Source organism: Coturnix japonica, chromosome 1 (assembly GCF_001577835.2).
Source record: "Coturnix japonica isolate 7356 chromosome 1, Coturnix japonica 2.1, whole genome shotgun sequence".
Classification (NCBI taxonomy): Eukaryota; Metazoa; Chordata; class Aves; order Galliformes; family Phasianidae; genus Coturnix; species Coturnix japonica.
Window position 1 is genome coordinate 100,794,489 of NC_029516.1, and position 24,504 is coordinate 100,818,992.

At 36.8% G+C, this 24,504-nt stretch overlaps 1 protein-coding gene across 9 annotated transcripts in view; it reads left to right on the forward strand.

Moving 5' to 3' along the window:
- CASK (calcium/calmodulin dependent serine protein kinase) overlaps positions 1-24,504 on the forward strand; it is a 182,348-nt gene that overhangs the window by 38,739 nt on the left and 119,105 nt on the right. For all 9 annotated transcript variants that reach the window (XM_015884899.1, XM_015884890.1, XM_015884915.1 and 6 more), the window contains exon 2: positions 11,056-11,168. In XM_015884899.1, coding sequence (XP_015740385.1) covers positions 11,056-11,168 — 113 coding nt within the window. The remainder of the gene's footprint in view (positions 1-11,055; positions 11,169-24,504) is intronic.

A 24,504-nucleotide genomic window follows, 5' to 3' on the forward strand; every position in this document is an offset into this window, starting at 1 on the left:
TTGCAGAAGATTTGGCTTGAACATATTATTTGAAATTGCTTTGGCATAGCGTATTTTTAGCTGCATATGTATGTGTGTATCTAGATAGATAGATCTATGTAAAATTGATAATGTTCTTACCTATCTCAGCTGAATGGGAAGGGCGTGATCCAGCTTGGTTATATCCTTGAAAGTGCTGTTATTTTGAATAAATATTTTAACTTGTGTATCACATTTGCCAGGGTATTGGGAATAGAAATTCTTCATAGTATGCGGAAATCACTGCTCTGAACGTGCTCTCATGCATTGTTCATTTTAATGTAGAACTTAATTTCATATTATCAATTAATAAAGTTTCTATCTGCAGTGATGTTTCTGAGCTTCTAACAAATCTATAACTTTTTTATAAGAATTATCTGTATATGGCATGTATACGGACAGTTATATGAACAAATGTATGTTGCATCTTGATGACTAAAAAGAAAACAACCTGATTAAAATTCTGGTTTAGTTATTGCATTGTTAGATGTCAAAGCCACTTCCCGACATTAGTTTTCACTTCTGCTGCTCTGTATTTGTCATCTTTCTTTGACTTTTATAGTCAGCCAGATGTGCTAGTAAGCTAAAAAAGGTTTATCTCCTGCTGTCAGTTACGATGCTAGGATTGTGACTCCACTTCCTGGCCTTGCTCTGTCCTCTCAGGTTACTGAGTCTCACCATCTCGTGATTGCTGCAGCAAAAGCTGCCCTCAACATTAATGAAGTCTTCTTTGTAACCCTGCTTTTTTGTCTCACCAGCAAATATTGGAATATTTAATGTATGTGGTGAGGACCAGGGTCTGCAAACATAATGCTTCTTCCAGTTATCTGAAGAAGGCCTCATCTACTGACCAGGCAGTCTGTAACAGGTAGCCACCACAATGCTATCCGTGTTGGTTGTATGCTAATCTTGAGCTGTAAGGACTGACCTATCTTTCATCTATCCCAACGCAGAACTCCATACATAAATGTCAACTCCCTTGGTCCTGTCCTGACCTTCCTAATGAGCTTGTACACATCCTTTGCAGCGCTCTAGTTGAGTGAGCCAGCCCACTGCACCTTTATGAACCAAGTGAGACTGTAGCTCTGAAGTGTGGCAGAGCTTTTAACTCTTCGTGTTTATTTACCGTGTGGTGTGAGTTACTGTACAGATGCTTCAGACGGGCACTTAGTTGTTGTGATTCCCTAGAAACATCAAGAGCACCACCCCTGTGCTTTTCGTTAGGTGACTCCTTATTTACTAAGCTTGAAATTAGTCCCTTTCAGCCTCCATACTCATTACAAGATCTGTCTATATCATCCCACTCACTTGGCTTGCCAAATTGGTCCCCTTTGTCAGCTCTAGATTAGATCTTATTTCCCTTCTCCATCATTTCTAGTTGGCTGTTGCTCTGCTTGGCTGGAACCTGCCTCTTGTAACAGTACTTGGTATTCAGGGAGGATTTAATGTTTCTAAACAGCCAAATGAAGGTGGCAACAAGGAGTTAATCACACAACCCCTTACTTAGTATGACTTAAAACTTATAGACGGGTTTTTGAGGGGAGTAAATCTAATCATAAGCTTTAATTAAAGCTTTGGAGATTTTTGTTTTTTGGTTTTTGGTTTTTTTTTTTATTTTCACTTATACATGTTTCACTCAAAGTGTTCATTGGGTATTTTCATACTTTTACATCTTTTCAAGTAGGGTTTTTATTGCCAAAATGAATATGTTTTCTGTGGCTGAGCATGCCTTACGTATTCTCTGTGATATACAGCACTTTCCTTATTTTTCTCCCTAAGTTATTTTGACTAGAGAAACACGAAGGACAAAATGAAGGAAAAAAGGTATGGTTATTAGCTTTCCTTTTCCCATTGCACTGAGCAGTACAATGCTCTGGTAGGGTTCTGTAGCACATGGTCATGTCCGAAAGTAATTGACAGTTTTAAATACTGCCAATAAATAAATTTTGTTCAAGTGTGTAGCCTCAGTGTTTGAATGCTGAAGATTTGTTATAACTCTGAGAGTGGGTCATTCAAACCATAGTACTGGCTACATTCTCTGTTTTTGGTTGCTTTTCAAAAGACTAAAGTTGTTGTGAGTATATATTCCTCTTTTACATGTGTATTGGCTAGAACAAAGCTGAAAACTGCATTTCTGCTGTTGGTTCTCTTCTGGTGACAGCAATAGCCAGGCAAGCTAAACTTGGACTTGGAAATCCTTCAGAGAGGCAGCGGCAAGTTTCTTACTGAAGAGTCTCCTAATCCTTTCTTTATGGCTTCTGCCAGTGTCAGTGTGTTTTTATTTTTTTCTATTACTGTCGCTTTTCTTAAGACCTCCAATCCACAAGTGGTTTGATGCTTTGAGATAGCAATGCAGGAAATTACTTTTATCATGTGGTCAAGAGCACGGACTACTGCAGTTGACTTTTAGGTCAGTGTGAATTTAGAAGGGCATAACTTAATAAACCCTTAGACTTTTTGCTTGTTGATGCGATGTTAGGTAATAAATTGAGGTGTACTCCTGGACCAAAGTTTTTCCTCATCTACCCTGTTTCACTGTTCAGTCCTTGAAAAAATAAGAGAAGGGCAGCTGAAAACTGTTGAAATGCAAGACTCTCTTCCTGGCGTGGATAGTGAGTTCATTTTCTTATCTTTGGCAATGTCCCAAAGGTCAAATAATCACTTGCAGGAGTGTGAGAATTTTCTTAGTGTGTGCACCTTCAGTGATTATCTAGAATTGCAGTCAGTGCTCTGATTCCTGCTAATTTCACAGTTCCGTGAATACTTTGTTTTTTAAAAGCAATACTAAAAATCTTGTCCTCTCACGATGGGTTGTTAGTATCCCTACGAAGATCATATCAGCGCTGGTCTAAACGTTAGTACGACTGAGTCTCTGGATGGGCTCAGCAATTGATGCAGACAACTTTTCCTTTATTTGTAATGAAAAATACAAGTAAATTAAATGTGGTTTTAAATCATGCATTTAGATTTAGCTTCCTCTGGAAGGTTGTGAATGGTTCTTTTAAGTGTTTATTAAATAGGAAAATAATTCTGTGACTTTTTTTGAAAAAGAAATAATGAAAGGATGATATATGACATTTTGTTGTGGGTATCTTAATTATTGTCTTGTTGGTGATTATAGTTAGTATAGAAATAATTGTGCTGCAGTTAATGAAATATTTTATGTAGTCATTTTAATGACAAGATTCTGCTAAGGAGTGACATTGAAATTAGCATGTAAAGATAACTGCGTTTAGAATTTATGAAAAACTGTTGTACAGAAAACTGGTATCTCATGTGTAAACACCTCAGATATTTTTTTACACTTACAAAAAACAGTAGTATCTTTCTAGCTATATAGCAATATGCCTTCCAAATATTCAGTAAGATGAATAGCCCTATTAATTTGGAAGGGTTTTGTTTTTTGTTGTTTTTTTTTTTTGTATCCTCATTGGCTTTGTCCAAAACATCTTTATTTTTTGAACTTAGTAAAAGAAGACTGCTCTAAACAAACTACTAAAAAGTAACTTGATTCCAGCTTTGAGAGAAGCTGGTTGAACCACTACAATTGGAATAGACTAATATACGTAGGTCTCTCTGAAGGTAATGCCTCCTGTTTATTTCCATGGAGTTGCAGATAGAAAGAGAACAATAACACTATTTGATAGAGAATATTCTCAGCTGCATGTCTCAGCAGACACCACTGTAATCTATGCATACTTGCCAGCAATGAACAAGAGCCTACATGCCATACTTGTAAAAATCTGCATGGCCTGTCTTTCACGTTGCTGCCATGTCACCCGTGCTGAAATGTGTCACCCATTGCCTCACTGTGCTTGCATTTACTTGGTTTGGTCTCCATAAAGGTTTGGCAAGCATCAGTGAAGGTCAGTGAGTACAACTTTATCCCCATGCAGGTATTCATTGACAAACCTGTGTTTCATCTGCACTTCCACATTAGATGCCACTGCGTCAGACTGCCCCTCTGCTGCCATCCATCACATAGCAACAAAACATAATGGGATTGGCAGGAAGGTTCAACCTCTTCTGCCAACATCCACCTTTGGCATTGAGGACCAACATAAGAAAAATTGGAGGCATTACTTTTGGAGCAGCCCTTGTACTTTCACAGCCATGTCTAGGTTGGTGAAATACATATCCATACTCTAAAAAGCAAAAAAAAAAAGGATCTTCAAACAGTAGTTTATGTGCATTAAATACTCAAAAACACATTTACTAAGAGCCACTGTCAAGAAACCTAACGAATCTGGATGGAAGGGGGGAAGCTACATTTTCTCATCTTTTCTGTGTCAGGTTTTTAATTCCAGTACATTGCTGAAAGCTTTGGATTTCAAGAGGCAAGAATTCATTTATTTCTCCCCTGAAGAGAGAATTCAACAACGTTCTATAAATATCATAACCAGGATTTTTTTTTTCCCAGTATTCAGCTGAATATTCTTAATAAATCCCATTAATCCTTCCATAATTTAAAATGTTATGAATCACTCTAACAATTGGCGATTTGAGTCATAAATCAGATTTTTGAAATATTGGAAGTCTTCCATCATGTTTAAAAGAAAACCTCAAATATTTATGTTTTCCTTCACTTCATATATGATCTTGATGACAGCTTACAAAAATTTAAAGATCTGTATGCCTCTGAGACACGAAAGACAGTCTTTCTTTTCAGGATGCTTTTTAGTACACATTCACCCTAACAGATGAATATGTTTGGCAATTCAGGGGCCAAACTAAAGCAGAGGGGAGAGGAATAGGACTTTTTGCATGGATCAAAATTCTTAGGATAATTTCCCATCACTGATTCGTGTCACACCAAAGAACTGTCTCTTTAGAAACCTGATTTCTCTCATTGACCTCAGTAACTTTTATTTATTGGTTCCAAAGGTTCTTGTGTGTTGGTATGCATAACAGAAATTGCTTTGAGGCCATCATTTTTAAGGGATGGCTTGACAATACAGGCATAATTTTTTTTAGATTCAGGTATTCTTCTGTATGTTTCTAGTATCTGTGTGTTTACAAACATGTTCTGTTTGGCCTTTACCTCTGAAATCTTCAGGCTTTACTTTGAAGATTTGTGTGGTTGGTTGGTGGGTTGTTTTTTTTTGTCTTGCAATGGAATATCCTTGATAATGGAACACTGTAACATTACAGCTAAAAACGTACTTGTGAGTTCCAATGATCCAAAAAACCCTTTTTAATTGCAAACTTTGTCAAATCCAGCAATGATCCCTCATCTACTGTTGTGAAAGTAAAACAAAAAAAAGCTTGTTGTCACGGTTTGAATAAAAATCCACCTGAGTCCGTGACAGGGGGCTGTGGGCCCCGCAGGGGCCCTAGGCCTAAAGGAAAAAGTTAATTAGGAAAAGAAAACAACGGCAACGATCTAAGGAGGCACACTTATTTACTAAATACTGTGTCGAAATACAGGATAACACAATATAATACAATATAATTGAAAATTGAGCTAACGAATCAAGCAAAATAGGAGAGAGAATGAGTCCTGTAACCGAGAGGCCTACTGTGAATCTAGGCGAAACAGCGAAGGCTCCCACACACTTCCCTGAACGCCAGAACTCGAAAGACATCAGTCTAGCCTGAGACAGAGTTAATATAGTGTCCAGGTCCCATGACCTATTGTGTTGTTCTCTGGGAGATGTAGTGTTCTTCTGTAAGTTGCAGATTCAGTAAAATTATTCATGCTTTTTATGATGTTATGATGTGGAATACTGATAGCAAAATTACAAAATTATTAAACCATGACACTTGTGGAGAGTCTTCCTCAAATTTGCGCGTGCTGATTTTGTTTAAGTTTGAGACTTGACTATTGTTTAGTGGTTAACAAATGGGATGATGGGAGTTTTATTCTTAGTCAGGTAATGGGGAACAGAGAGGCAGCTGAAGAATTTCTGGACCTTTCCATATAATGCCGTACAAAGGCGATACACTGTAAAAGTCATTAGTTGTTACATATACATAACAACAGTATATAAAGGAGATCGTTTCCATCAAAATTGCCCAGTTTCTCCACTTCTTCTGTAGTGGCCCATACAAGTTAATTGTACCTTCCTCTGTTAGGTGCATGTGTGCTGATTGTTTGCAAACAACTGAAGAGAAGAATTCATATTCACTATGTGGCCACATGACTTCGGTGTGGGGAAAGCAAGGGAGGTGGTGGAGTCGCCATCCCTGGCAGTGTTCAAGAGGCGTCTGGATGAGGAGCTACGAGAGATGATTTAGTGGTTTGCTGTAGGTATGGTAAAGGGAGTACAGTTGGACTAGATGGTCTTGTAGGTCCTTTTCAACCTTGTGATTCTTTGATTCTGTGACTGAGGCTGCCAACATAGCTTTTGAAACAACGCACTGATTTAGGAAAGTGCAAGTAGTGTTCAGTATCTTAATCCTGCAGGAAAAACAAATTACTAGTGAATCTTTGGAAACAGATTATCCAGGGAGGAATTACTTGAAGTCTTGACCTTTCTCTTGCTAATGAACTTTAATGAGTTAACAAATAGGATATAAAGAAAGACCTGATCACAAGCTCTTACAAGAACTGTTTTTGCTATTGTTTCTGTTTGAAGCAGTCATCATACTTTAGTACCATTCATACGTGGACTTGAAATTTTGCTCCCCAGTTTTGCTCTAAAACCCCTTCCATCTTCTGTACGTATCATGTGGCTTTTCATGTTCAGACGTGCTGGTCTGAAAGCTTCCCAGCAGCTGGTGTCTGATCACGTTCCAAAAAACTCCTAGGCCTTAACAAAATGCACTTGCTTTAACTACTGTGACTACAGCTGCAGCTTTCAGAGCAACTCTTTTAAGACCATGAAAGTGATTTCAACATACAGTAATTATTGGAAATAGAATTTACTTGCGTATATGCTGGATTGAGAAATTATTTGTAAATGGTTGCTTTCAGGGAGCAAGTTATGTTCTGCCGCTCATAAAGAAGAAAAAGACAGGAAAATTGTAGCATGGCTTTTGGTAGCAGCAAGTAGGTGTTCAGACAAAACTTACTGAGCGTGTTCCTTCAGAGGTGCCCCCCAGCCTAAATTGTTGTGTGGTTCTGCGAGTAAAATATGGGACAATTTACAAGGATAATTCCGCATTTACTGATAACTGGAATTCTGAAAATAAAGGTTGCTGTATTCTCTGTGAGCATAAAAGTATTTTCTGAATTGCTTGCACGCAAATAATGTTATTTGTGTCTAGTGCTGAAACTTTCACTTCACGCTGATAGCTGTTCCAATGAGCATCTTACCTCTGTGTTCCTCTTTTTCATTCCCCTCAGCATCCCAGCCAGTCAGCATAAAAAAAGTTGAATACAAACAATACATACATTACATGCGTTGTTACATATCAGCATCATTTTTATCACTTTATATGGATGCCTGGGAGATTTTATACACAGAGAGGTACCTCAGATATCGAAATGTAGAATGTCTGATATATAAATTTTTTACTTTGAGTTTTTGCCTGTTAAGGAAGAGAATTCAGGCCACAGGCATTGTTTCTGGTGATACAGACTTCAGGTCTGTTAAGGATAGGTTATCCCCCTTGCAGATTGGCAATAGAAGAAAGACATGATAGCAAAACAGATCCCTTTCTGCCAGTGGTTTGCTTTTATACTTAGAAAAAAAATGTAAATAAGCTTCTGAATTACACAAAGGAGTCTTAAAATTGTAAGAAAATATTTGTTCACTATTTTACATAAATTCTGAGTATACCCTGAGGTGTTCTTGGGGATTGCTTCACCTGCACAAGCACTGGAGGTACTGGTTCTGTAGTTTCCTATAAAAGGAAATCAAAGGTTAATAAATAGAGGAGATGCTGGAGGTAGCAACTGTCTGCCTATTTCTTTATTCTGTGCGGTGGCTGTGCCAGCATTTTGGTGCTGAACTTAATTGTGTGGTAGTGTTTCTAAATTTGATTTTTATTTTCTCCATTTCCATGTCAGATAAGGCTTCAAAAGGGCTGAAAATGTGGGTTCTAATAGCCCTGCATTGAAGCAAACACTGCTCTTTAGGTTGTAGGTCATCAGGAGGACCATGACTGGGTTCCAAGCCAACCAACCGCTGCTTTTGCTGACGAGTTGCACTGAGCTCTGCAATAGAAAGAGTTATAAGTTAGCTCTTCAAATCTACTCACCTCCTGTATTGTGCTACGCTGAGCCTACTTCCTTTAGTGTGTTCCCCACTGCACGACCTCTACCCCAGTTGAGGTTTTTCTATGCTGAGTAGCAGTGCTTCAAGTTATGGAAGTTTTCTTTCATTGAAATTATTATTACTTGTAAATTAGAGCTTAAGCCTTCAAAATAGACAGTCTGAATATTTTTAAGCTTTAATAATTTCTTCTAAATCATGGTTTATCATTTAGCTAATATTCTTGAAATTCTTAAATATTATTATTTCAAGAATGCTTAAAATTTCCAAATTATTGACTTTAGTTTTTTAAAGACCTCTATTTCCAGCCCTACTGCTTCTCTCAGCAGACTTCCTCCAGTTTGTGATTTACAGAATCATTAGAGAGAGTCTACATCATACTCAAACGTTATGTAAGAATCAAGATTCTACACTTTTGATGTAAGAGATTAAATGTTTTTAATTAAATGATTTTGATGTAAAAGATTATGTCTCATTGAAATAATTGTGAGGATGATGGAGACTTGCGGGTTGTTCTTATTGTTTGTTTCTATATACTTTATACCCACACCTTTGGTATTCTTGTGTATTCTTTTTTCTTTATAATGCTGTTGAATTACTATTAGGGAGCACCTTCTAGAAGCTGTATTCCTACTGAACCAAGATTCAGTGAACTGCTGTTTTGTGCTTTGTTCTTTTACACGTTTTATTGCAAGTCTGAGTTGAACGCGCAGTTGTTTTCTAAGACATCAGCTGGTCAGGCAAACTCATGATGGAAATGTTGCCATTTGAAAACTCAGTTTTGTGACTTGTACTACGATATCTAATTTTCTAATGAAGTACCAAATCTTCAGCCCTTTAAACAAGAAAAAAAAAAAAAAAAGAAGAAGAAGAATTTGAGTTGCATGTGTCTTCTCTTACATGATTTTATCTCTGTATGCTTACACTTTCTTAATGCAACAAGCTGACATAGATCATTTCAGGAAAAATCAATTCTTCCATTTAGAATGTTGAACGAAGGTCAAATATAACTTGAAGACTTGTATTGCAGGTTTTAGCTTCTTAGTGGTTAAGTTTTCTCAAGAAGGGAGAAGCTTTAGATTCTTACATGGAAACTTATTTTTAAAGGAATACTCTATAGTTGGGAGAGGTTTTGTTTGCTATTGGTTTTACAGAGTAATTGTATATCACCAGATGGAGTTCCACTGTATGTAAGGTTACATCAGAACATGTCATGCTAACATGAAATTTAGGAAACAAACCTGGTATAGGGCACCTTTTCAGCATTCCCATTTATGGCCTACATGTATTTAATAATCTCCCTTGTATTGTATTGTGATGCTTTGATTTCCGTCTGCAGTAGAGAGCAGAAGTCAGTATGCATGCCAGCTTTAATTTAAGAAAATATATTTTGGTTTTTGGTATACATTGCAGTGGAGAAAAAATATTGCAGGTGTTGGAATGTGTTGCTGCCAATGTTGACAAAATATCAGTACAAAAATAATATCTATCCTTACTACTTGTGTATTTTAAGAATGGAGTTTTGTTTTCTTGTTCAAATTATATAGTATCACTGTGGATACATTACCAATTATTATTAGTAGTGGGTTATGGGTGCAGAGAAGAAAATGGTCGTCAGGTTTGGGGATTTCATTGTACGTTAGGAACCAGATAGGGAACAAGAAAACTACATTTCTTTCGTAGATGTAGGTGTCTTAAGTGCAACGACATAATTCACATGTATGTAATTGCATTGAGAAATATCATCCTTAATTGTAAATGTTTTCATTCTGGTGTAATATGATGATTCTGTCAGAAATCATCCTGTTTCAGGAAATATTTGCAAATATGTTTTTTAAAGAGTACGCAAAATGTATTTTAGCTGTGGGAGTACAGGTGTTGTAAAGTGTATAAAAACTGCTTTCTTTGAATCACCTGGTATGTGAAATACTACCAGAAACCATTTATAAATGTCTGTACTTAAGTACAAACCCTTCTTAGGGGTACTGTTGCTCTAACCTGTGTTTTGGCAAATGTCATGTCAGTTTTGAACAGCTGTTTGTTAATTGAGTGCAATAATATCTGAACAAATTTTGATAAATCTTAGTGTAGTTTTTATAGGGATTCTCACAGCTCTAATGATGAGAGAAAATCACAAGCATTTGTGGAATTGTGAAGCACTGTAACAGAAGTTGTTCATATCTAGCAGTGCCAAGCTTTAAAATAAGTAGTTTGTGTAGAGCAAAGAAATCAACCCAAACAGCATGACTTAGCAATATTGTTTGTTTTATCATTGTTGTGAAAGAATCTGCTTTCAGTTGTTTCAAATAATTGTGATTTCTAAACTCAACCTTAGGACTGAAAGCTAGATACTGTGAGTCAAATTCTGAAGTCATCCCTGTAGAATTTTCATTGTGGAAATCAACAAGAGAAATACAGACTGCAAAATGTGATCCATTAGTGTATAAAGCCAGCGTAATACTCAAGTATGAAATGGTTTAGAAAGCCTGCAATTTACATTACAATCATTTACATCTTTCCCCATGTGAACTGTGAAGGGATTTCATCAAAATGAAGTCCCTTTAAAATGTAATAATAATGCCAGTACATTACACACTGCTTCCAAGAGTCCTGCCTGGTTAAATAAGAAAATATATTTGAGCTTACTTTACTATAGTAAACTTAAAACTCATTTATTGTACTTTACTCTAGCTTTTGTAGTTACAATTATGTTTTATGGTTAATGGGCAGCATGGGTAAGAGATACAAGATTCTGTTTAAATACTGCATTCAAATGATATGGTGGAATTTAGATTTTGTTCAAAGGTAATGACATTATAGCTCAATGCACTGAAGAGACTGGATTACTTATTGCTTTTTTTTTGTGCGTTTGTTTCAGGGGTCCATTCAGTGTTGTGCGGCGATGCATCAACAGGGAAACAGGGCAACAGTTTGCTGTAAAGATTGTCGATGTAGCAAAATTCACTTCAAGTCCTGGGTTAAGCACAGAAGGTAAGAACAAGAAATGGAGCAAATTGTGAGCAGACAGCTTTTTGGTTTGCCAATTTTATAGTAATTGTAACAGATGCTGTCTTAGGCTTAATGGTGAGTTTGATTTGAAGTAATTCTCATGTCCTGCTTCAAATTTACCAGACAATTTCATTTAAATTGAGATAATGTTACTGCTAGCATCTTTTTTCACAGCCCTCCTTAATCAGAACATAAGCTACATGTTCCATAATACTTAGCATACATATAGCCATGTTAAGGTTTTGGAAGGTGACACCAAAGTTACCACATTTTACATTGGTGTATCTTTACTAAAATAATTTGGTGCATTCCAGGGTATTCTGGTACAGATTTCTGAAGCCAAAAGGTTCTGTCTGTATTCTGGTCTTAATCTGACCCACGTTTTAGCAACTGTTCAGTCTTAGGACACATTTCCACCTTTACAGGAGTGCATCTTTCCTCACTCTTTGATAGTAAAAATCAACCTTTCGATGCCATTAAGGAATTGCACCAAAAGGGTGAAGTAGTACAAAAGGTTCAAGGACTGATCACGAAGAAAGGAGAAGCCAACAATAGTTATAGTTTCACTGAAGAAATGCAGGAAGCATTTTCTGCCTTGGGATTATACTTAAGTTTGTTTTTTCCATTCCATGCATGTTATACTGGTATAGTTATAATTCAAGCTGGCAAGTTATTGATTTAGTTGACTATAAGCAATTTCTGTGTTTAGTGGTGTGTCATTTGGGTTTGGATTTTATTTTTTTTGTGTGTTCTTGCTATTTTGGTTTTGAGTGAGTTTTTTGGGGGATGGGTGGGTTGTTCTAAGATTTTGAATTGTTATGCATTAGTTTTATAATGTTAAGACGCATAAACTTTATAAATTAACATGGAGCAAGTATTGTATCCTTCCAAAAAACAGATAAGAATCTGTTTTTCACAGACTCTTTCCATCATTTGTATTTCCTTTTCTTTTCTTGTAGACCTGTCTTCAGTCCAGGTTTTAGGCTTGTATTTCAAAAACATGTTATTTTTTCGTTTGAATACATTAGGCTTATTTCTGGTACAGCATTCCTTCAACACACTAGGGGAGAGTCATGACTTGCAGCCAGTATGGTAATGCTTAGATAAAATAAACGTTACATAACTTTGCAGGGAAGTAGTATTTGTAAATTACATCGAAGTGTGTACTGCCATTGAATGGTAAGATTAATCATTTGGAACATTCTCTAACTCAGAGTTGTCCTCTGCAAAATCATTTTGAGGGTTATCTCTTTACATCTTTGCTGTGCACAGTCTTTCTCTCATGCACAGGAGTGGGAGAGTGGGATAACTGTCAATCATAAGCCAAGGAGAATCCCTGAAGAATGTGACTTGTAAAGTCAGCTTCACTCAGTCTGCTACTCTCAAAAATTTCCTAGTCTAGATTATATTTGATTTTGATCCTGAGAGTCCAGGGAACAACCCCTCAGAAAGACTCAGAACTCCTTTGTTTTCATTACAGAGAAGTCTGAAGGACGGACTGTTTCAACATGGATTGCTCCATTCAATAACAGTCTGTATTAGGCAGTAAATATGGTGATTTTGAGCTTGTAAGGAAGCTGAACATGGTCCATATTTTTTAAAAAAAAAGACTATTGATCTAAACACTTATTTCTTACATTAGTGGAATCTGCCTTACCACAGTAACAAAAGCAATCAAGCTTTGAAAAATCAGGTACTGTGGACTAATCTGTGTTTATCAATCAGTGCTTCCATGAGCATTTGTAGTATGGGATAGAGCAGTCACTAACTTACAAGGCAAACTTTTATCGAGTGTAGCACTGTTTCCATGAGGTTTCCATAAGATTTTTAACATTTAGGATGCATAAAGACACAGATCTTAAGTCCGTGTGCATCTTTGCAACGGATTATTAATTGGGGAAAAAAATAATAATTCCATGCAACAGTTCCTGACATTTAACAAATCTAATTTAGACAAAATTCTATTGAATTTAAGTATTCGTGGTCTTGAATACTGTGTATCTTCAACATCTGTAGTGATGTAATTTAACCTTATTAATGAAGTCAATTGACACTTTGTCACTGTTCAAGTGGCTGCATGATCTACTGGGTTAATGTTGGCTATTTTACGTGATGAAGGATTTTACTGCAGTTCACCATGCTTTCATATTGTAGAGTACCAGAAAATGAAAACACACTTAATAAAATGTGAAACTTGAATATTTTTAGAAATAAATGAGGATGTCTTATACTGTTCTATTTAGAGGATTCATATGGAAGAGGTCCTGATGCGCTTAGTAAGGTACTTTAGTCACTGTGGTATCATAAAAAACAGTGTAAACTTCTTTTCGAACACAACTCGTAGTTGATATACACAAAACCTAGAAATGTGTTAAAAAGCACTTTCCTTATATCTGAATTTGTTATAGTTCACATTGGCTACCTTTTGACTCTCCATTTATTCTATTTCTCCTTCTTTCCCATGAATTTTCTTTTTATTTTTCTCTGCATGACTTGCACATCTTGCTTTTAATTAGGTGTTCTAAAGTCAAGCTGGAGAAATTACTAGCAGTGTACTTCCAGGGTTAACATAAGGTCCAGTCTTGTTTAATGTCCTTATTAATGGCGTGGATGATGAGACAGGATGTGCCCTCAGTAAGTCTGCAGATGGCACAAAACTGGGAGGAGTGGCTGATATACCAGAGGGTCATGCTGCCATCCAGAGGGACCTAGACAGGCTGGAGAAAGGGAAAGACAGGAACCTCATGAATTTCAGCAAGGGGATGTGCAAAGTCCTGCAGGTGGGGTGAAATAAGACTGGGCATCAGCTGTAAAGCAGCGTTGCAGAAAAGGACTTGGGATTCTGTGTGGCCATGAACATAAACCATCAATGTGTCCTTGCTCTAAAGAGGACATAACATCAGATAAAGAATTGATTGTTTAAATTTTTTTCTCATTTCCTTCAGGTGTTAAATTATTATTTTAATGCTTTGGTTTATATAGACTGCTTGGTGATTAGTTTAAGCATAAATTGTAAATGTACAGCAAAGTGTAGTTTTTAAGTCTAGAAAATTCTTCATTGGTAAGTAATCAAACTCACCAAAGTAATCTCCCCTCCAAAATTAAACCATAAGCTTAAATTTCATAGCATATCTGTTAAAAGAAAATATATCATGATGGGGGTCCAGCAGCCTGAGAGACTGCTGCAGCTCCACATCTCTAGGTCCATCCCACATTGAAATTGTGTTCCTAGCAGGCACGCATGTACACCACATAATCAACAAGAGAATACTCTCTCCTACAAACACTGGTCTTGTGTTCTTCTCCACGGTTGAGCAAAATGGAGATATATACATGTATAGGTTTGTTCCGTCCATGCAGCTGGGCTCAGACAGAGGTGCTTGTGCTTTCACACCCAGAGATGTCTCTTGGAGACCCACCAACCCTGCTGCTTTCAGACCCCTTCACCTACACATCAGCTTGTCTTGATTGGATTCTGCTGGTGATCTCATGCTCTCTCACAGTCATGTTTGCTCCAGACACTGGCACCACAGATCCACATGCACATAGGTGTACACAGACGAAAATAGTTGAAGATACAGATTAATGACGAGACATGGCAGACTGCAGTGATTGTTCACAGAGCCTTCTTACATGTGAATGGGCTCTTTTGTTATGTTCCTCTTTTATCACACTTGTTTCTCCCTAAATCTCAATTTGACTACCTTTGATCTTCCCCTGAATAAATCAAAATATGTCATGTAATATCAAAGTGCTGTTCCCCTGCATCTCATAACATGTCTTAACACCCCTTGGCAGCAGTCTCCTTATTCTAAATGATGATCTGGAGGGCTGCTCTGGGTGAATTCTCATAATGGGTTTTCATGTTGGACCAACAAGGCTGAAACTCCTGGGACACCTCTGTGAGGAACTCTGGTTATCCCACCATCTGTAGCCCTAACAGAGGTTTCTACCTGTTCTTGTGCACCTGTGCTCTTCTGGTCTTGTGAGCAGATGATTCTCCTGTGATGAGCCTAGGAAGAGCTGAGCAGGGAATTATTTGGGCTTCCTTCGCCCCACACACCATTGTATCTGTGCTTTTTTTGGGTGTGTAAATAAAGTTTTATCACATAAACTGACAACATTCTTCTTGTCTGAGACCTTAGTTTAATTATAGATTAGTTATGTTCATCTTCTTGCTTAAAAGGCAAGAAAAATCTAGGCTGGAGTGGAAGGAAGATATTAGTACTTTGGCATTCATATATTAGTAAGTAATGCCTGGAGCTTTTTCAGGTATGATAAGACAGATGATAAAGGTGCATCTATTAACCCTCTTTGCAAAACAGATTCAGAATGTAGTGAATTCTTGAAATATGCTTTCAAAAATATGCTCTCAATTCTTCATTCTTAAACAGTGTCATCTTTAATCTTTGTACAAAATGCATGAGGTGTATCCAGTGTCTGTTCTCAAAAATGAAAATGCTTTCCAAAACTCTTCTGTCTTTGTACACAGCTTGTGCTCATCTAACTAATTGTGATGCTTGCCAATAGTTGTCCAGAAATAGGCTTCAAACTGTGCTTGCCATAATACAGGCTGGTTACAAGCATAGAGAAGCTAATAAGTATCAGCTGTATTTTCAAATATTTTCTGTTTGCGTGTAAGCATGTTCTGGTTTACACAGTCAACAGAATATAAGATTAATTGCAGCTGAGATGCAATTTCTGTTAATTCATTGATCCAAAATGACCCTTCTTTGACTCTCAAGTTAGTTATTGTGATTTTCTGAACCTAAAAGCATGTCACTGTGATATGGTAAACAATTATCCCTATTGGCCATCACTGTTCTAGAAATACGTTACATGTTAGAATGATAAACCTGTGTCCTACCACAGTAAGAAGCTCTGAAAAAAATCAATCTTTAAGTTTTGTGATTTTTGCCTGGGATAGTTTAATTCTTGTGAAAATCTTGTCTAAAATGTTCCGTTTTTCAAAAGAGAGATGTCAGGGTTTGTAATCCATAGTCTCCTATTCTTTTGTACTTCTCATAGTTCTTGCAGAAGTTTGGAGGGGGACCTCATCATCTTGGTTAATTTGCTGAACATGCACATGTGACTTAAAATAAGAGAAGTCTGCTAAAACTAAAACATACAGCAGAATCTTTCTACCACCTATTTGGTCTTCCATCTGAAAAATTAAAGGAAAAAGTTGGTAACAGTAAAGACCAGTGGCAGACTGTTTTGATCCATACAGCGGTTACAAAAAGCAAACAACAATTTTTGTGGAAACTTCCAGTCTAGCATCTGTATCATAAAATATTTATAATTAATATATAAAGCATGTAGAAGTTGAAATCTTCATAGTGTGTCATTGTGTGGAAGAACAGAAAAAGTCTGAGAAGAAAGCTCAAAATTTCTGAAGCTTGGGAAATTTTCAGTATGCCAATTGTGAGAAATAATTTAGATTAAGTTAGCATATTGAATTGCACAAATGCACAGGTATCCATCTTGTTTCATTCAGTGGCTTTCGTCCACTTGTAAAATTGCCAGTCGATAGCAGTTTTCCAGGATGAGAGGTGCTTCATTGCTCTGAGGAAAAAAATGTCTTATATTCTTTTTAGTACAGAAATTGTTTTCAATAGAAAGAAAGCAGTGTTTAAGAGGAACAGTCAAGTTATGTTGATACAAAGGCAGATGATAGAAATATTTGTCACTTAGAATCTACTTTGTAAGACAGTTTATGAAGTGATATTTGGTAACAGAGGAGAATATTGATGATTTTTAGCTTCTCAATTAAGAGTTGAATTTCAATTTTAAATAAATCAAAGACTTAAAAATTCTGAAGAGAATGATGAACTTAATTCTGTTTCTAAAAGACTTTCCACATTTCATCTGCCTATCTATCGTATTGTGTCAGAGTAAAATATTATCATATCTGCTGTCTTCCAGTATATTAATAATTTTAATAGAAAGTGAGATACAAACAGTAATCGATTATGTATACAGTTAAATTTAAGATTAAAAATAAATTCAATTAATGCACATTATATGAATTTAGTTTTATCTTTTATACTGCATTGAATTTCCACATAATTCTAGATTTAAATACTGTTACATGTATAGTGAGACTAGAAACTTAAGTCGACAACTGTCAATTCTCCCTTTGCAGTAGAGGAATAGAAAGTATATGGTTTTAAAACACTTTGTTCACTTAATAACCTACAAGATAAAAGGATAAGAATATTAAATTTTATCTAACTAAGCATTGCAAGATGTGTTTTCATAGGGTTCTGGCATAGCAATTTTTTTATGCCAAAGGTTGTAGGAGATTTTCATTTTTACAGTTCAGTGTGTTATTACTCTGAAACAGGACTTACTGGTGTGTCAGTTTCCAGCTGCAAGCCATTTATTTTAATGAAGACACTTATCAGGGACAGCCGCATAGTTTACTTACATAGGTTGTGTACTATGTACTTGATTGCCTAATATGAATCCAAACAAGAAATATACACAGTGACAGTAAGTAAATTCATAGTGTAAATAAAAGTACTGTGATGTATAGTTGGTTTACTTAAAAATCTATGGCAGAGATTTTTCTTGGAGATGGAATTTTAAAATCACTTCATACACAAATAAGATTCAAGGCATGCTTCTTGTTTGAGGAGAAGGTTACTATGTCTGTAGTTTGCCTAAAATATTCAGTGGTCAAAATCCTTATTGCAAATGAGGATGGTGCAAAAAAAGTGACGTCTTGTTCATTCACAACACCTTAAAATTTGTTAAATTGTATAATTAAGGATTTATTTCTTATACTTTGCACAACTGAGGAATTTAAGATATATTCCAAATTCCACAGAAAGCTACTGGCAAATTCAGCAATATAAAATGTAAGCCTCATGATTTCCTCTGTTTGCCAGGAAAACTGATGAAATAAGTCAAAAAACACATTGTTTGATCCTACTGAGAGATAACCAACATTTGTAGATTCCTTAATATCGGTCATCTTTAATATTGCTTGTGGTATAGTGACAATTAACAGTTGCAGAAGCTGGTGAAAGTATTGCCAACTTTTTTACTACAATTTGTTCTGTCGTAAGTAAGAAAATGGCTTGTAAAGTGCTGTGTTGCTTAAATTGCTGTAAATACATTTTCTTTTGCCAAATCGGACAAGCATTTGAGTCCAGTGTTATCACCATATGGAATTGTATTAAAATACGTATGTATTTCACGTCTGTGTTTTCAGATCTCTGCAGGTTGCCATCACTGTATTCTCTTTTGTCCTCTTAGTTCTTTCTGAAAAGCTGCGACAAACTGGAGCTTCTGTTTCCAGTACAGGGTTGGACAAGTGGGGCTGACGTATTTGGAGAGAAGCTTTTCATCTCTGTTGCTGTAGTTTTGCAAGAACGTCTATTCTTATAGTGCTGCGTATTGATAGAGCACCTACCATTTCTTTCTCTCAGAAGCTTATCTGTTAGAAAGGAAAACCAGGGAAGAAACTGTTATGCCCTGGAAATACAGCATGCTAACATCTAGGATTATTAGGTGCCACTTACCATCTGTGCTGTGTGTGGGTGAGTCTCACTGCTTTGCGTCTCCCCCCTCACCACCTCAGAAAGGCTGGCTGAGCTGCTTTCACAGCTCCTTGCTGCTGAGGGGGGAGGGAAAGTCCTGTTTCTTCAGCCCAGTTTCCTATTGTACATTCCTACCACTTTGTTTGCAATGGCTTTGGTACTTTTCTGACCACTGAAAAGATCTGTTTTTTTCAAGATGGGGAAAAATGTGAGAAGAGGTCTTGTACCCTAAGTCTCATTATCTTTAATTTCTTTTTAATTGGCTTGCTTCCTTGTTTTGAACACTATTACGTTTAAAGAATCGCCTTGTTAAGGGAAAAGCATATCTGAGTGTTGAGTATTCTGCTGGGAATTTTGATATTGACTTTGGAGAAAAATATTTCTCTACATTATATGTCTAGAGTCTGAGATAATAAACCGGTCTAGGGTACTTATGAAACTAATGAGAGGTTCACTGCTAACGATTTTCAGTGGCTCTTCGCTTAACATGGGAATGCAAACTAGGGTTGGAGTAGGAACTATAGAAGCGCTTGTAATAAGCAATGGTTTCTCCACAGTTCTTTCCTGAACAGCTCATAAACGTTGTCTGGTTTTTATTTTTGCCTTAAATAACAAGCAAAAAAAAAAATAGCTGGAGAAACTGCATACAGAAGGTTTCTTTGCTGTTAAATTTCTCGGTTTGGGCATGTTTTGTTCATGGATGTGAAGTTATCCATGTGTTTGGATCATTTCAAAGGCACTGCCTGGTTTCCTAAGGTCATTCATTAGGTTGAGGTTTACTGCTTTTGTGTCATCAGTACCAACACATCCAATCAGCTCCAGCCCTTGCTCTTCTCCTGTTCCTTTTTAATGATATTTTTGCTTCTCTTGCACTAGACTTGTTCCTTTTTTGTTTGTTTGGTTTGGTTTGGTTTTGGTTGGGATTTTGGAGTCTTTACTGTCTTCTCTTGAATACATTTCCAGAGAGGAGAGGTGAAGTCCTTTGGTTCAGAGATGCTACATGCGATGTGCTTAACTTTGGTCTGTTGTGGAGCCATCTATAGCTGGTGAATGGCCAGTGAGGGGCAGGCCCTGGTCGCTGCCCATGGAGGCCATTGCTGTGGGGCCCTGCCATCAGCAACTGGATAGTTATGTCTAATGCATCCCAACACATGCCGCACTACAGTCTTAAGGGATTTGAATGATTTCACTCTCTTTTTCTTTTCAGTCTTTGTCAATCTTGCTTTTCACTGTCCTATCTTAAGACATAGACATGTGCTGTTGTCAAGTAATGCTGAAGTAAATTAATTACAGGGGAAGTACAGCTGGAGTTCAGCCCAGAGTACTGCTGTATTCCTTTCTCATTCCTTTGCCTTTTACAACATAGAAGAAATTTCTAACTTGATTATGTTTTATTTAATAATTTCCTTCTGTGGAGCATAATTCATAACAACTTCTGATGAATCTATGGCTGTTATAACAGTCACCACTACACACTGCTTCAGGGCATAGTAATCGGAGTTGCACATGCTGGTCTGAAGACTGAGGGCATGCACATATGTGTACCAGGATATGAAACAATGTTAAGGAAAAAAATACTTACTATTCTATGACTTTTAATATAGAAATACTATATGTTTTGAAGACTTGCCCATTTTAGGTATTCCAAGCAGTGCCAACTAGTGTTAGAATTAGTATCTTTAGTGATAAAGAAACTGAAGAGGAGAGAAAGTTTATAAAATCAGGTATATTCTGTTTTAGTGTTTAGAAATGTTGTAGAAAAGAGCTTTAGAGCTGGTTTTGGTACAGTGACAACTGCTAGGTAGGCATATTCGTTGTTTACAGTACAGTGTGGCAATCATGAATAAATAAGCCAGTCAAACTCAAATTAAAATGCTACTAGAAGAAAAAAAAGAATTGTCTTAGTGATGCTTTGAGGGTTTTTGTTTTTGCTTTACAACTTGCAGAGCAAGCACACTGTTAGCATGGGCCATCAGAAAGCTTAAGCTTGGTTATTGTCCCTTCACATCTAGAATGATCTGGTGCCTGCTTTCTTTTTGGTTTTGGACTTCTTTGTGAGTTCTGGGAATTACATGTTCCATTTTCATGTGGTTCCATAATGTGACAGCCATTGAAACACCATGGAAGGCAAAAAGTAATGAGGGGGGATGTGTGTATACAAAAAGCAGAAGTAGATTTTTGAACTTTCTTGTAACAATATGTGCATGTAACAATTTGAATATTAAAATCCATTTCCTGTCTAGAGATGGAACAGGTTTCATTCATATTATGAGACAACTGGTTTTATGGCATTTTTGTCACGTGAATATTATCTGTATTGTGAGAATGGAAGATGAATTTGCAGTTAAAAGCAAAACAAAGAAAATAGTCTTTGGAAGAAATTGCTGTTATGTTTCTACAGTTCTTACTTTCTTACCTATACAAAGTAATTTAAAGCTCAGTCAGTGCTCTCACTGAAATCCATGGGCCATTGTAGCTGTCTTTGAAGTTTAATTTGGCATATAACTTCTTCAACTTTAGGCACGTATTTTTGCAAAACCTCTAGAAAATTAGTTCTTGTGACAGGGACATTGTTGTCTGTTGCTACCATTCCTTGATTGTAATATTCATTGCTAGCAGCACATTGTACTTTTTTCTGTGCCTGAACTTAAGACAGTAAAGACATCACTTGACAAGTAATGCTTGCGGTAAAAAAAAGATTTAAATGGATTCCAGTTTCATTATTTTCCGTGGCACTTGGAAAAGTGAATATGAAGGATGATTTAATTTAATGAATCACATCTCAAGAAAATTGCAAGGTGGGAAGCTTTAGGTTCAGATTCAATGCTAGTGGTTCAGAGGTTTAAAAAAAATATTGAGAGTTGCAATGTTTTTCTCTCTTAAGAGTGTTATAATGCAGTGCTTGTGCTTTAAAATCATTTTACCTAGTAATTACAGACTTTCCAAACTGATCTTACTGTGTAACAAAACATGGGATATGTGTGAGCTATATAAATTTCTTTATACTCTGAGGCTTTATTTTCCTAATTAGGTGTTAATGAATGAAGATTTTTACAGCAAGATAATTTAAGCAGCTAAATGCTACTTTCCTGTGGTAAATGCAGGCTGGTTACTGTGGTTAGTATGTAAAATGACGTCCTGTAATAGGTACAGTTGCATGTGTTAGAAGGGACGTGAATATGTAAAACATGCACAGTGACCTTGTATCTGTTAAGTTTATGAGTGAGTTCTGTCTTAGTATCATTCCAGAAATGGCCTTTTTGCAAAGTATCAGCATTGGTTTCTTACCACTCTGTTTCTGGGACTGTTTATTTACATATCCACAGCTAATGAATCCTCTAGAATCAGGGTCACAGTGACTTTTATGTGACTTTGCACAGAGCTAGCCCAAGTCCTTCACTGTTTATTAATTCAGGTATTGACCGGAAGATAATGTACTGTATCATCATGCCCTGAAGCAGCATAGCTGTTTTGTGTATCAGCTAATTAATTCTGCTAGGTTTGAACTGGCTTTTAATATTGTTGCACATACATATAAAACTTGAATAACAACTCATGGATTTTCAAATTTGACTTTTATTTCTAATCACGGATAATCATCCCCTCTCTGTAGTAGTGAGAACTCCTATCCCTACCTCAGTGTCTCACCTTCCTCTGCCTACTGCAGTGTTCTAGAAAATTCAAGTGGTTTTACAACATGGGACAAGAACAACTTGTTTCACCAGGAGAGATTAGTGAAGGAGGGAAGGTCGGACTGTGAACTAGTATTTGCTTCTCCTTTGGGGAAGGATAAGGAGTGCATCTTATGCAACTATGCTTCAGATTATTTTCAGGATCTGGACAGTAATATACTCAGCCTCTGAGTCATGTGTTGACATGCTTAAACAGAGTTTTTATTTTGTTGTCTAGGGAAGAAAGTGGTCTAAAGAACCTATGGAGTGGGTCAGTGGTCTCTTAATTCAAGCAGTCCTGTGCATTTGGTTTTATATTTCTGAGTACCTTGTCATGTCAATGAAATTCTTTATCTTAGTGATATTTAATGGAGACAAATATTTAAACTTTTTTTTTTTTTTTTTTTAGCTTGTGGGGAAATGAAATTTGGTTCTTTCTGTTTTGGTTCTTTCTTTTAACCCTCATAGCTGTTTCTTTAAGTCATCTTGTAGACCTCTGTTTTGCGGAGTATACGGATTCTGATTAGTTGCTCTACTTGGGTAGTCTTCTAAAAGATAGGAGTGGGTGTATCCTTTGACCACCTAATCTTTATACAAGTCTGTGGTTGCTTCATAAGAGCAAAATAAATGGATGGAATTTAAAATATTCTGTTCTGGCCTCAATTAATCATCACTACCATTTGGATACCAAAGAAAGGCTGTCATGCTGAACTTGCAGAAATGGGATAGGACAGGTTAGTTGTTGGATGAAATTTGGGTCAGGCTTTTCTTTCACACATGAAGTTTAATTACCAGTATTGAATTATTGTGGAATATAAAGGAGAAATATATTTGAAGAGCACAGATTTCAGAGGCTTGAAAAGACTATGGCAACTACACAAGTGGCAAGGGAAAAGTGGGGATGGGGGAAGGGGAAAAACTACTTAAAAACTTAATAGAAAATACATAGAAGTGTTTTATGAACATGTGAAAGTAACGAGTCTAGATGACACTTGGTTATTTTCTTGGCACGAAAAAAGTTGGTAAATAATACATTCTGTAGTGTCTTTTTTTTTTTTTTATTACTGAACTGATGTGCACACTTGTTCTAAAAAACTTGTTTTATAATGGGCCGGTTACCAACAGAAAAAAATACATCCATAGCTTTTGGCAATAATTGCAAAAGGAAGTGCATGCAGAAGTGGAGTACAACAAAACTGGCTTTTTCTGATTTTCCAGAATCACAGTGTCGGGGATTGGAAGGAACCTCAGAAGATCATCTAGTCCAATCCCTCTGCCTTACTTAGCAGGAACGTCTTGGTTAGGTCACATAGGAATGCATCCAGGCAGGTTCTGAATGTCTCCTGAGAAAGAGACCCCACTGCCTCTCTGGGCAGCCTGTTTCAGTGTTCTGTTACCTTCACCATGAAGACATTTTTTCTCATATTTTTGTGGAACCTCCTATGTTCCAGCTTGCACCCATTACCCCTTGTCCTATCACTGGATGTCACTGAGACTGGCTCCGTTCTCCTGACACACACCCTTTACGCATTTATAATTTGGATTACTGCTGCTTTGAAGGAGTTTTCTGTTTACTGACTGTCTGTTACTGAACTTGAGTAAAAGTTTTGTTAATATACCTAATATAACTAATATACCACCCTGCAGGACCTCCTAGTTAATGAGAGTTTATATCATCCTTAAAAATTATCAGTTATCTACTACTTAGCACATTTCTCCTCAGAGCGTTGTAGATTCTGTTCATCATAGAGTTTGATATGCTGTGGAAAGAGCTTTTGGTATTCAGCCTTCACAGTATCACAGTATCACAGTCTCGTGCAGGTTGGAAGGGACCTTAGAGATCATCAAGTCCAACCCCCGGGATTCAAGCCTCCTGTGTAGCAGAGCGGCACTTCTACCACTTGCGCCACAGGGGGGATTTGAACCCAGGCCTCTGGTGTTGCAAAGCGGGCTTGTACAGCATAGTGCAATTTGCATTAAATTACCTGAGAAAAACTTCAAAGTAACCTGTCCTGTGTATTTTGCTACCACAACTAAAATGCTGTCGTTATGTGAGCTCCCTGGCATTGTAGAATTGATTCCATCAGAGCAGACTGATAT